Source organism: Macrobrachium rosenbergii, chromosome 3 (genome assembly GCF_040412425.1).
Source record: "Macrobrachium rosenbergii isolate ZJJX-2024 chromosome 3, ASM4041242v1, whole genome shotgun sequence".
Lineage (NCBI taxonomy): Eukaryota > Metazoa > Arthropoda > Malacostraca > Decapoda > Palaemonidae > Macrobrachium > Macrobrachium rosenbergii.
In genome coordinates, this window is record NC_089743.1 from 30,577,903 (window position 1) to 30,593,697 (window position 15,795).

At 33.1% G+C, this 15,795-nt stretch overlaps 1 protein-coding gene across 1 annotated transcript in view; it reads right to left on the minus strand.

Annotated features, from left to right (window-relative positions):
• Positions 1-15,795, minus strand: part of trol (terribly reduced optic lobes) — a 1,293,721-nt gene that overhangs the window by 61,032 nt on the left and 1,216,894 nt on the right. The window contains exons 114-115 of the mRNA XM_067129897.1: positions 6,285-6,463; positions 2,540-2,661 (exon numbers count right to left, since the gene is read on the minus strand). Coding sequence (XP_066985998.1) covers positions 2,540-2,661; positions 6,285-6,463 — 301 coding nt within the window. The remainder of the gene's footprint in view (positions 1-2,539; positions 2,662-6,284; positions 6,464-15,795) is intronic.

A 15,795-nucleotide genomic window follows, 5' to 3' on the forward strand; every position in this document is an offset into this window, starting at 1 on the left:
CATGAGTTCTAGGGTGGGTCAGATGGTCCTCCTTACTATCAAAGGACTCAGATTTTGAAGATTACTTCCTGTAGCCAGAACATGGTGTTTGGATCCCTCCTCGTGATGTCTTGTATTAATGAAAAGGCACTTGCACTCTGGTCTGAGGTTTTTCATCCTTCTCAGTTAACATTTAGGGCATAAGCTGGGCATAGCAAAGGTTTTGTCAGACTCCCCACCAACAAAGGGAGAAAATCAAGAAATTCTTGAACCTCAGGTTTGGATCTGAGCAATTCACATCTTGGTCATGAATTCTAGGACATAGGAGAAAGAGAGAGATGAAGCCAAAAGAAAGGGTTCCTAAACAACTCTTCCTGGCACTAATCAGTACTAATGAAAGAAGAAAATGCTCCAAACCCAGAAGTGGTTAACTCCAAATAGTATTGAAATGCTCCAGCCAGCAAAGCAGTATCTCATCCAGATCTCCACCTTAGATTTGAAAGGAAAAATGAGGAATTCTCAATCTCTCATTAAAAGAGATGAGACCTTTGCTACCATCCTTACTGAGGAATGATGGAGTTAGAGTGATCTCCACCCTACTGAAAACCAAAAGCAGCATGGCAAGCCAAAAGACTTCCCCATTCATATCTAAGGCCAATAGTACAGAAGAGTCAAAGGGTAAAGACTATGCCCAACAATGGAACACGGTCTTGAAAAATATTTTGTAGTTCTTAAATCACTAAGAACATAAGTCACTAGGGAATAAACCTCCCAAAAGATAGAGACTTTTCAACACTTAAAGAATAGACAACTCCACCAAGGAGGTGAGGATTAACTTAATTAGATTATGACAGTAAAAGCAACTCCTAGCCTTTATGTCATATAGTGAAAGGGACCAGACTCGACTATGGTAAAAGGGGAGTCTGTAACCTGCTAGGTATAAGCTCTTACCAGAGAAGGTCCCCCTTCTATGATATTAATCAAAAAGGGTGTTCCCTCTTCCCAAGAAGTATGTTCACCAAACATAAATTCCTCCCTACCCTGTGAGAACTGTCTATCTCTTAGGAGCGAACAAGAGGTAAAGGAAGAGAGCCAGGTTACTCTCACCATGCTTTAACCAAAGATACAGCAGATAAAAAACCCCTCTGTCAGAGGCCAACAAAGAACTGTCAGTGACAAGCAATGAAGATGGAGGAACAAGAAGCACTTTGTATAACACTCCTTGAAGAAGTTAGGAAGACACATCAAACATAATCAAGCATTCTACAGGTGATGGAGCTCAATTTCATTGTCACTCCAAGAGCTGAAAAAGAAAACAGAAACCCAAAGGTTTCTGTAACTAGTCTCTACACACTGAGTTTGGGAATTCTAAATACTCAGAACATCTTTGCTGTTCAGGAGAGGAAGGAACAAAATGCCCCTGCACTTGAACAATTACAGTCAAGTTGAATTGCAGATATTCTGCAGTGCATAATGCATAATGTAACCAATGTAACAACAGCACACCATCCACCTGAGAACCTGCACTGCTAAAGGAAGTAAAGTTTGAGACCCGCTCATCTGAAACATTAGTCATGATGGTGGTGTACTGCTCTGGTTTCTAACACTAACAGAATGCACATAACAGGAAGAAACTATGGAAGATCCACCATTCACCTTTATGGAGAAAACGCAAGTAGGCTTTATAAGGCTACTGAAGATGTAACATTTAGTAATGGAATTCACCATGTCATTGGCCAGACATCATATTCACTGAAATAAATATTGAATTTAGAACCATGCATGAAAAGCATATTTTATGAAAAAAGGTGCTCTTCACGAACATGACGATCAGATGGGCCTAAGAGCTCTGGGACTATGAGGACTCATTCCTGAAATACAGTATATGGCAATACTTACTGATCAAAATTACTTAAACTTTTCTGGAAGCCTCAACTTTACACAAAAGCATAAATGCATAAAAAATAGTGCCAGGAGACTAAAAAATATGAAGAAATTTTAGGAAAAAATAAAAGTCATCTTAACTTAAGCCCCAAACTGAAGGATGATGTTTGAGAGAATGAGGTTAATAACATAATTTGTTATGGGTAGATGTAGGTAACAGTTTGTTCTTCATACAAAATCAAACTTAGCAACTGTATATTATTTGAAGGGCAATATCAAAGAGCTGGGCCTTTGCACTTATAGGAAATTCTCAATACAAAGGAGATATTAACCAAAATGTAATAGGACAAATCACACTTCTAGAACACCTTACTATATAACAATTATAGAAAAAATACATCATTCTAGGTAAGTATAAGCACGCACTATGCTATGCCTGGTCTGAGTCTTGAATGCTGGAAGTTGACAGCATGCAATCATTATGAGACAGAGTACTACACTTTCATTATCTGATAAAATTTTGTAATCAAACAATATTTTCCTAACATTGAATTGGACCTTCATCATTACTTCATTACCAAAATACATGTATCCTAAGAAAATTAATTCAGTTTAAAAGAAAAATATATCAGACATTAATAAATTTCTAAGCACAAATGAGAGGATTTCCATTTACCGAGGTATTACTCCTGTCACAACAAGCAATGTGAGAAGATCTACACTCCTTTCATTGTTACTTCCTGTGCAAATGTAAAGACCAGCATCCTCGGTGTGAACCTCAGGAATATCAATGGTAGCCTGAAAAGATATAAAATGAAAAATAAGTCTTTATGATAACATCAATAACAAATGGAAGCTAAGTTTACACACACACACATATACAGTATATATTTAGAGGGAAAGCATCAGTGAAAATGGTAAGGGAAAGGTAATTAATTTTAATAAAAGTAAATCAAAAGAGCATTAAGATTGGTAGCAAAACCACTAAAACACACAAGCCAATGCATACACACACACTATATATATATATATATATATATATATATATATATATATATATATATATATATATATATATATATATATATATATATATATATATATATATATATATATATATATTTGTACAGTAAAAACACTAATACACACAAGTCATAGCATAAACACACACACATTGATTGATTTGTGGCTATTAAAACTGGCATCACAACATCTAGGTTATTGATGTTGCACACAAACACACACATATACAGTATATACTGTATACTGCATGGCACAAAGGGCTCCTGAGAAATTCTGCCACTCATGTCTTTCTGTGCTTTGTCATCCACTAATTTCCACTCTCCTCCAGCCTACCTTCTTACAATTCTTATCCAGATAGGCCTAGGTCTTCCAACTCTTCTGGTTCCAACAGGAACCCAGCTAACAATATCAAATCTATTATTCTTCTGGGGGTTGTGCAAAAAAATCTCTAAACCATCTCCCCCTCCCTTTCATTGTCATTTCATATATACAGTACATGGACCTTGAGTAATTTCTTGTATTGTATACATAGCATCTCAATCTATCCAGCCATCTGATTCCTAACATCCATCTTAAAGCTTTATTTTCAAATTGACAAAATCTTTTGGATGTGTTAGATAAAGGTTCATGTCTGTATAGCAATAAAAACTGCACTATACATACATATAGTATACTGTAGTCTTACTTTTCTATGCAATTTTAGTCTATTGAACTTCCAAGAGCTTATAATGTACACCCTGTTCCTTGTTTGAATTGCCTTTTTTTAGTCTTACTAAATTCCAACTCAAGGAAGCCTGCACTGGATTGGATATCATTGTTCCTAAAGATGGCTCAATGGTCAAATCACTGTATGTCACTGTTTCTAAACCAGACAGCAGTTTGAATCCCACTGGTGATGAAGCACCATCAATTATAATTCCCCTTGGGTGTAAGTTATTCACGAAGTATAGTGAACTGGATATTAGATAATATCTTTGACTTCATGCTTGTGAACATAACAAGTGTCATGATGTATATAACTGGATTCTCAAATATAAATAAAATGTTCTGCATTTTCATCATGTGATGAAAACCTGAGATACAGGCTTATCTTGATATTTATTGATATATTATAACTGAATAAGAATATCCTGCTTGATATCAATTATATAAAAGCTAGAATTCTTCACATCTCCAATTAGGATCCACAAAAGTAGCCTCACTGGTCAATATTACAGCTAAACTTTGATTTAAAATTTATGACGAAAAATATTTTAATTTTTATTTAATATGAGTTCTTTATAAATTCTGCTGATAATTTTTGCTTTGCTTCCTTTGTCTTTCGCAACATTTAGTTACATGGTTTCCTTATTAATTTTGCATTTATATATATTCATATACGTGATATAAACATAAATAAATATGTACCTTTATAATATTCTAAATTCCATTTACATGCATACAGCCAGGAAATACACTTGTAGAAATTAACATACCATTAGAATATACATGTACAGTCATGCTCAAATCTGAGGCAACATGATTCTTTTTGTATTGTCCAGAATCTCAGACTCAATGCAATGTTGCCAAATAGTGCTAAACTTTTCTTTCATTTCCAATGTCATACATGTCGACAAGTTTGCGAATTCACAACTAACACTATTTTCCCTATGGTTATATAAAATGATCCCTTTTATGCACTGGTATAATTTGTAACCTGTGTGATTTGAACTGTTTTTTATTTTTTTTTACATTGCTTAGCACAAGGCATGGTGTGAGGAGGTTAGTGGTACCATCAATAACAGCGTGCTTAGTATGCTCCTCAGGCTGGTCAATGTAACTACCTCTGCAGCATTATAACAGTAGACCTGATAAGCTCAACAGTCATAACAACATTTTCAAAATAGGAATATGAATTATAACAAGTTTTCTTTGAATGTTGGAGTTTTAGGCTGTGTTCAAGCTGCCTAAAAAGTAATCTAAGCCTTCTTAAGAAGTAATCTCTGTTACTAAAGAATTTATTTGTAAGAATACCTGTTCTTTGAGGAATAAAAGATGATGATTTTAATTATACTGTATGGAGAAGATGGCTATTAATCGAAATATCTATTAGTATTAATATCAAGGGATATGGAACACTTGTTTTTTTACTGGCTTCAAATATGAATTTCTTAAAAGGCTTGCTGCTTGCTTTTGGCATATAATTCATTCATTCATAAGGTAACAAAGTGCAAGAATGTGCAAATAACTTCATATGCTTTCTGGCCAGAAATTACTAATATACAGATGTGAATGCTAAGTTTAAAGTAAAGAAATCTAACTCACCTAGGCCTAGGAACAAAATTTTGGCTTTAATGAAAGAATAATTGCATAGGAGAATACTTGCTAGTAAGCCAAAATCTTGGCTGTAACGAAAGAATAATTGCATAAGAGAATACTTGCTAGTAAGCCCAAATCTTGGCTTTAACGAAAGAATAATTGCATAGGAGAATACTTGCTAGTAAGCCAAAATCTTGGCTTTAATGAAAGAATAATTGTATAAGAGAATACTTGCTAGTAAGTCAAAATCTTGGCTTTAACGAAAGAATAATTGCATAGGAGAATATATGTTAGTAAGCCATAATTTTTAAGTGGTTAAGAAATATAACTTAAATCATTTTTTTTTTTATGAAAATCCAAATATTCCTCTAACAAATATAAAATACAGTAAATGGTTTCAAGATAATTTCATTGTTGCTACTCATTGTAGACCTACGTTACACCAGGTGGTTCATGTTGCGCCGCCACTATAATGGTTGTGCCACACACGCTCTGCTCACTTGTTGATATCGGTGGATGCATTCTACTTTTATATTTACTTATTTACATTTTTTCAGCATTGAGGTGTAAAAACAATCCAACTGGACTATTTCAAATTTTATGGTTGCATTCGAAGCAATATCAATGTTATGACAAACTTTTTAGTTTTCTATTTAACATTTGAACTGAGGTTTGATGATGACATTTTTTTTTGTCAAATGCACTGGCGATGAGTGAACGAAAGTTTAGAAAGTGTTTCGCAAGTGTTTTTCCGAAATCTAGCTACACGTGATATTTTCTTACAGTTTAGAAATACTGTATATGACAGATTTCACTCTTCTGAAACATATTATTCCTTATTGTATGCAATAATCATGCTTTTGCATTGAAATAAGATATAAATATGGAGCATGTTAGGTTGCCAGTTTGTGAATTTTGAACAAAATCCTAAGGAATCATGTCATATCACTTAAGAGCATAGCTGTACATTCCATATGAAGTTACATGTGGACTGATTTTATTTTCAGCTACCATAAACATTTCATTTCAAATAGTTTGAAAATCATTAAGGTCTTTTAGTATCAGAAATAGCAACAATGACATAACCACACAGTACTTACACCCTGGACATGCGCCCTAACTGGTAGTTCTCCTCCTTGCTTAGACCATGTGTATGAAACTGGAGGTGGAATACTAACATAACACTCCATGACTACCCCAGTTCCATATGGTACGGACCGTGTCTTCACTGATCGAGTGTTCACATCAGTGTAGTTCAAATTTTCAGTAGAAATGGTATCTATAAAAAGAAAGTATATATATCTTTTTACTAACAGGAGAAAAACAGCAATTGCCTATAAGTAAAATACAATATAACAATAAAGTCGTAAACATGGATAAAAAGGCACTTCTACATCAACATCAAGAAATTACAGATAATACAATACAGTGTATCAGAAACAGGCTATAAAACCTTTGCATATTTCTGCCTTAAAAAAATTACCGTTAAGGCGTTTACATGCATAACACTTTTTTGCAAGCTTACAAAATACTATAGCAGGATATCTCACCACGGGTCCACAAATTTGGCAGGCATGCCATAGAAGGGAATAAGTTAATTTCAGCCATTTAGTACAGAACAACACACCAAAAGAATATAATGTGGTCACAACTTAGAAAAACAATAAGTGCCCTTGAATGATTTTCCACTAAAGTGGATGGCCTTGGTTATGAAATAAAAGAAATAAATAAATTTTTCTAGAAGTACACTGAAGACAGAAAGTTGTGCAAAACAAAAAATCCACTAATGCTTAAATCACACTGATAATGCATGAAATATAAGAAAAATTGGTGAGAGGGCTGTTGTAAATACAATAATTTTCTCAAAGTTGGCTTAAATTCTGCCATGAACAACTGGTGATTATACCTTAAACCTTAAACTTTATAGTAATTTTGACATGACAGCCAACTCCTGAATCAAGTACATCAAGAACCATCTGAATTAAATTCAAGTTTGGTACAATTACATTCTTACAGCTATGCTATACTTCATGTGAATAACGTAAAAAATAATTTTATACATACATACACACACACACACACACATATATATATATATATATAATATATATATATATATATATATATATATATATATATATATATATATATATATATATATATATATATATATATATATATATATATATATATATATATATATATATAATTTTAAAAACTCAATATAGGTATAACAGAAAACTACAAAACTACAAATTAAACTCATCATTGGTAATGAAATCACAATAAGATAAATATATTTTACACATCTTGCAACCAAAATTCTGAAAAATTTCATGTAAAGGATGGTAAACATTGGCAATACAAAAAGGAACTTTGGAAAATTCAATGTAAGGAGATTTTCACTCTGAGGCAATACAGTATATGGAAAGAAAGTCAATGAACTTGGCAGAGTCTATCATTGCTGACCCACAAAAAGTATTTGGATCCAAGCTTCCATATTCCTGCTAAGAGTAGCCCATGCTTGGTAATAAATATTTACTGGAATAGATTCAAAGAGAATTTCAGTACTAGCAAACTAAATGAATTACTAAGATCCACGACAGGTAAAGTGACTTGAAAGGAAGTGCATTAGTAAAATTTCCAAAACTGGTCATCCTCTTATTGTTCTCATGGGCTGTTTTCTTTAGCCAATGATGATCTATCTTAATTACTGTCCTTGAGTAGCTGACAGTTTTCATCTCGTCAATGCTCTATTAACTAAAACATCAGACTTGTCACAGTTACAGTCTATTGCTGAAACTTTCAAACTATACCCTACAGATGTGGGATATCAGTCTAAGATAGCTCTCATACTCTGTATATTAAACAAGCCAACCTTGACTGCTGTCATTCTAGAAGACCTATTTAAGGGCTTCAAATGCTGATCATCATCCACTGCCTAGTGTCTAGGCCTTCCCCACAGCTGACATTCAAACTTAAATGAGCTTCCATCAACTTTTTTTAATGCTGAATTGCTTAACTTCCTCTACTATGCTAACCTACATACTTACCTTGTTCATTACCACTATTCAATGTTATTAAGCTACCAGTAGTCTTTAATTAAACCATTCTGAATTTGGGGAATATGAAAAGGTGGCTGAGCTAGGTGACTGAACTGCAAAAGTAGGTGACAGAACAGGATAGTTTCTTGAAAAGGGTTTACATTGCTACAAATGGCTTAAAAAAATATATTCCTCTGTATAACTGGAACAGAGGAAATGGTTAGGAAAAGTCTTATATTGTTTTAGTGGAGTAGATGGAAGTATGCAATGCTGCATGAAGGAGTGAGATGGGAAGTTGCTGCAGAGTGTATCTAACTATTGTTGGTTTCAAGTAACAGTGAAAATACAAGTTGAGGAGGTCAAAGATGCGGACACAAACGAACTAATTCCAACAATGAGACTGATAAGGAGAAGATGGATGAAAAATTGGCTGGTGTTAATGACACTGAAGTTAAAGGAGTACTTGGAATACTTGTGGATATGAGATGGTGGGGTGAGGGAATAAAAGCAGACATAGTGGGACGACAAAATGAGAAAGCTTGGTGAAGGAGAGAAAATTTTTTGCAGTGCAGTTTAGGGGAAGAGACAGTGTTTACATATATCAAGAGGATGGGTAACATAGTCAATAGGATAAGGGAGAAAAAGAAAAAATAATGAAAACACAGCAGTGGACCTGGTCAAGTACTTCAAAGAGAAGATGCTGTAAAGGGGGGAAGTACATGCAAAAGAGAAAGGTTAATGAACAAGTGGATCTTCAAACAAAATATAAATGGAAAGATGCTCTTTGAAGAGAAAGAAGACTTGTGATGATGGAGCGAGTATTTTGTGGATTTACTGAATATGAAAGATAGAAAAGAGGCTGATTTGAATTATGCAAGAGCATAGGGATTATTGCAAATTTGAGAATGCTTGTAGAGCTGACTGCTAAGGATGTAAAAAGGGTAATTAAGTTGCTGAAGAATGGAAAGACACCAAAAGTTTATGGGAATACAAGTAAGAAGCTGTGGTATAGTGGTGAAAGTGTGACTAAATGGCTGACCTAGATGTGTAAGGTATGCCTGAATGAAAAGAATATTCAAAAGAAATGGGTTAAGGTAACAACCATTCCTTTATACAAGGGTAAAGGTAATAGAGAAGATAGTAAAAATACTAAGTACACTGGAGAGGGTGTATGACAGAATTTTTCAGTAGTCAAGTATGACAGGCAAAGGAGGAATGACTGTAGTTTAGATAAGGCAAAGGTATGTGGAATTATTGTTTGTTATACAAAAGTTGAGTGAAAAGTTTACTGATGAAGATGCAAGCTGACAGGTAAGGTGTAGAAGGTAATGTGTTGAAAGTGATTAAGAGCTTTCATGATGTAAGCAAAATATGCTTTAAATAGTCACATGAGAATGGTAGGAACATGAGCCATGAATGAGACAGTACTGATCAGTGGCAGCAAAGAGAAACAGCAGAGACTAATGAGAGTTCAGACGTACAGTTTGACCCCAAAAATCTGGCATTCCATGGTCCACGAACTCCCATGGTCCAGGACGTGTTTGAATCAGCTGCCATTAGTTCTGAGTGGCTATGAGGGCAGTGTCACACTTTTCAGTTTTTTATTTTTGGGGGGGGGGGATTTTGGAGCTGAAGCTTGCTCCGTAAATACACAAGCACACTTTATTTGCAACAGAAACATTCTGTGAAACTAAAAAATACACAACATACAAAAGAACCGTAATTTGCGCATGTACTCTAGTATCTTCCAATCTCATGCATCATGCGATTATTGAAATTTTGTCCAAAAACATGATTTTATCATATACATCGTGTATTTTCAGTAGATTACACTATGCTAAGCTTACTGATTATATTACATCCAGGTTAGCTTTTAAGTAATAAATAGGCCTAGACGCCAAAGTTCATTAAGTTAAATGCGAATCTTCATACATTAAATCAGGCTTTGTGAATTGTCTAAGAATTCGTCACTATTTCTGACAATTAACACCCACTTACTACTGCGTGCAAAAAACTGGCATAAACAACAGCAAGTACTGACATAAACAACTGAATCGAGAAACGGCCATTTGCCAATGTCATTTACCGTGATTAACACACTTTTATTAATAGATGCGTTACAGTTGACTTGTTAAAAATCTGTGGGTTTTCAATGGTGACTTCCATAAATAAGAATAAAATAAATCTATTCATCCTTCACTCAATGGAAAGGAAAGTGTTAAAAAGTATGCCACTAAATTTACGGTTGTAGCTGTGGCCGAAGAAATAAAATTAATAATGTGCAGGCCACAAACCATTTTGGAAGAGGCCACAAAAGCGACGTCTGATACTGGCGAAATCACACCTTTACTTCATTTAACTTACTGCATTTATAAATAATAAAGTAAGTTGCATTTTTAAACTCAGCACTGATAATTCATGGGGAAAAATGAATCGCTGAAATGCCTTTCATTAAGCAAATAATAAAATGCAATCGGCTTATGATTTTATGAATGTAAACATTATCAGAATGCAAACGGCGTCTGAATGCTATGTTCATAAATTAAAACACAATACAATAATAATACGGCAATAATGCTTGAAATATACTGTAACTGCATGCAGTATGTAAAACAAGTTTTATTAAAATGATCATTCCTGATGCAACTGTTATTTAAATTTTGCAAATAGATATCTTTTGGTGTAACAACCTATTTAGGGTCAAGAGTTTCTCTCTCTCTCTCTCTCTCTCTCTCTCTCTCTCTCTCTCAGATTTTAAGGTTTTTGCTGAAAATGAAAGCCAGAAATGTTTGAAGTGCTGGAAAACGATGGAAGGTACCAGGAGGTCAGAATTCTACAGTGCACATTTAAAGTTCTTTAAGCTCCGACGAACAGAAGGTTTAAGCATTCCCTGGGAGATACTTATAAGGAACTAAACCTAACAAATGACGCTGATTATTCGTAAGCTTTGGTCTACTTCTGATAACACAGAAATTATATATATATATATATATATATATATATATATATATATATATATATATATATATATATATAATATATATATATATATATATATATATATATATATATATATATATATATATATATATATATATATATATATATATATATATATATATATATATATATATATATATATATATATATATATATATATATATATATATATATATATATATATCACATCCCCACAAGTAGCTAAAGTCCATGAATACTTAAAAACTGTCTAAAAACACTTAGAACTGCCTATTTTGATAGTTCAAACACAAAAAACTAAAAATGCTTATACTGGTATTCTCCTACTTATAAGGGGTTAGGTTCCAAAAAACCACTGTTTGTTGGAAAAAACATATCTCAAACATAGGCTAGCCTGCACTAGGGTATTAAGCACCATGTATACATACATGGGCCTAGCCTACACTACAAAATATACTCTATACATATATGGTATAGTAATTATTAATATCAGCTAATTCTGGAGGTTCATGCAGACTGACTTATGTTAATGCAATACAAAGAAAACTGAATAACAAACAAGAATTAACTTAGCCTACACTATGGTACAGTATATTGTATTCATATATGGTAGCCTAGCCTACATTATACTGTACTCTATATTCACATAATATCGCATTATACAAGCATCAACATAACGAATATGCATCTTTTCCATGAATCTTTTAAAATGTTATGCTTTACTTCACTGTATCCAATAATATTGTATGTATATTCTTATATTGCTTTTGTATTATAAACTGCAATCATAGTGATCAATGTTTTGGTTTGGAAATCTATTAAGTGGTAAGTTTATTTTGCCATAGTTTACTCAGTTCAGAGCACTTTTCTTGCTTCTAGTTAGCATAAATGAATCTCTAGATACTTTACTTATATGGGGCAAGGTTATTTTTCGTTATACAAAGTGTTTTTAAGTCAAAATGTAACTTAAATACGTCTCACTGTGAAACTAATTTAGCTAATTTTTTTCGATAACAGATGACGTTGGCTGTTTGGGGACATGTTTGTTTTGTGTAAAAAAAATCAAGATTCCGTTCGCTATTTTCCACTTGATTTCGTCAAAATATGAGTTTTACGTTTTTATCATTTATCGGCATAAAAACAGCAGTAATGTTCTTTCATGACCAGTAGTTTTGATTAAAATACTTTCTCTCCAATTTTAATTATAGTCAAGTTTCATCCATGTTGCCGATGCATGATAATTTATAGTCATTAGCAGCTTGAACATTGTTTTCTCAGCTTCAGCTACAATTTGCAGCTCAAATTTAGCAGTATATTTCCTTGCCGATCATTTATCCATACCGAATAAGGGTATAATGTACAAATATATCAGTCCTATTCTACTTAACGTCATTTATAACATACCTATGGTAACTGTTTACTACCATACGATGGTTGAAATACAAGCAAAACAGCTGTTCTTATCCGATTCGGATATAAGCAAAACAAGAGTTTCTCATTTGGCTGTTTATGGCTGTATGTATTTACATGGGTTTAACATTACTAACAATACTTTTATCATTCTCTTTTACTTTTTTAACTAGAAGATGGGATAAAGACTTGGAGGCCAAGGAGTTGGTCTATTGTAATCTGGTCTCTCTCGCTGCCTGATTGTACACTGCTGCCTGCGCCCGCATGAAATTTAAAATATTTTATAAATACTCTTGTAATGGTATCAATTGCTTACCTCATCGCAAAATCGAATTATTGTAAGGTGAATTATTGTAACTCGAGCACTACCTGGGTACCTGAGTATTTTAATAGTTTTATCACAATATGTGCATTTAGTCATGAAAATATGAAAATACAGTAATTAGTGAATATTTCTCAGTGAAAAATACCGTGAATGGGCGAATTTTCAGTGAATGATGCTATATATATTCCATAGAGAAATCCACGGATAGGTGAGTCCGTGAATCGTGAGACCATGAACACGGGGGGTTTACTGTGTATATATATATATATATATATATATATATATATATATATATATATATATATATATATATATATATATATATACAGGCAGTCCCTGGTTATTGGCGATCTGGTTTTATGGCGCTTGTCTAACGACAAAAATCGGAAATTTTTCACGTCGATAATTGGGTATTGGTGCCGGTACATACCTAACAGAGGCACCAATAACCAAAAATAGGTGATTTTCAGCACTTTTTGGTGCCAACACACACTGAAAATTGCCAATTTTCTATTTTCATCGATTTTCAGTTATTGTCATGCAGTTAGAACAGAACCCCTAATAACTGGGGATTGCCTGTATACATATACATATATATATATATATATATATATATATATATATATATATATATATATATATATATATATATATATATATATATATATATATATATATATATATATATATATATATATATATATATATATATATATATATATATATATATATATATATATATTTATATATCACACATTACCACAGGTGAAAAATAAGAAACAGGGTGTAGGTCCTGACCGGTTTCGACTTTATTTCCAAGCCATTGACAAAGGACTGATACAGAGTATGAGAAGTCACAAATATATACACTACAGGAACAGTACTGACGAACATACACAACTGTTAGAGGCTACATATCACCCCTCAGGCTGGTGTCGAGGTAGGAGTGGCCTTCAAAACTCATTTGACTAAAAATCACAATACACTCTCAGGGGACAATGCTGATAAACAGACCATACGCAACCTCAGATCCACACCTGACAGGTGTCAGGGAGGCGGAGTTTGGAAACTCATTAACACTACTACCTCTGTACTGTGTTTACAAATATGATAATCCTATTTTCATACATCTCTACTGCCTACCTTAAAATTTAAACAATTTACAAATTTCTTTTGATATTAAAGGATCAAGTTTATAAGAAATGTATGAGATATGCACAGGGGAACAGTGGTATATTTGTACATGTTTGTGAGAACAATCATGCTATTAACTGGGAAGGGGCAAAAAGGATTGTATATTCTAATAATGCACTGAAAAGGAATATCATTGAATCTAGCTTTATAAAAGAAAGTTACAACCATAATATGAATATCAGTCGAGGGATGTATAAACTTAATCCTTGAATATCAAAAGAATTTGTAAATTGTTTAAATTTTAAGGTAGGCAGTAGAGACATATGAAAATAGGATTATCATATTTGTAAACACAGTACAGGGGTAGTAGTGTTAATGAGTTTCCAAACTCTGCCTCCCTGACACCTGTCAGGTGTGGATCTGAGGTCGCATATGGTCTGTTTATCAGCATTGTCCCCTGAGAGTATATTGTGATTTTTAGCCAAATGAGTTTTGAAGGCCACTCCTACCTCGACACCGGCCTGAGGGGGATATGTAGCCTCTAACGGTTGTGTATATTTGTCAATACTGTTCCTGTAGTATATATATTTGTGACTTCTCATACTCTGTATCAGTCCTTCACAATGGCTTGGAAATAAAGTCAAACCGGTCAGACCTACACCCTCTTATTTTTCACCTGTGGTAATGTGATAAACAATTGTACAAAAGTGATAATAATCACATGTATATATATATATATATGATAAATAATCATGTACAAAATATGATAATATATATATATATATATATATATATATATATATATATATATATATATATATATATTTCAGCCAAGGCCACTTCGAAAATGTGTTGAAATAACACGAAAGTGCTTGGTACTCCTTTTATATTTCCTGTGGCCTTGGCTGAATACATTGTCCCATGCTATTTAATGACATACAAGCATATATATATATATATATATATATATATATATATATATATATATATATATATATATATATATATATATATATATATATATATATATATATATATATAATGAGCTGGCAACTCTTTTTACATAGGCATTTTTAAGGGTGATTTCTGTTATCTTAATTTTCTGTGGTCCAGATGGCCTGGTCCCAAGGGAGCTGGTTTAAAGAGGTTGGACTATATTTGAAAGAGGACAGCACAGATAGTGAACATGAGAAAAATAAGGCTATGAGAGAAAATGGCATTCAGGAAGGTGAAGTAATGAACATTAACACACATAACAGAATCAGTTTAGTGCCTGATTTGTATAAATACTACAATGGAAGCAAAGTTAATGGAGGATGGTAGGATGAAATGAGATCAATCACATAATGCATACAATAGCATATATTTTGGAAGAGAAGAGGAATGTTTATAGATGCCAAACTTTTTGGAATGTATGAAGGGATTATTCAGTTAACTCTTTTTTATCAGAGTGAAGTGCAGATGCTTAAAGAGAATGAAAGAACAAATATTGAAGCTTTTGAGATGAATTGTTTGAATACTATCACTGGAATATGAAGAAATGAAAAGGTGAGAGTGTGGAGATATGTCGAAGGTGTAAAAGCCCTTTTAGGTCAAATGAAAAATAGGATAAGTCTTTTGGGAATGTTATAGGGACAGCATGACAATTAATTGGCTTGTGAAAAGAGTAAAGTTCTAACTGCTGGTGTGTTAGATAGAGTTGAAGACTACAATATGTTT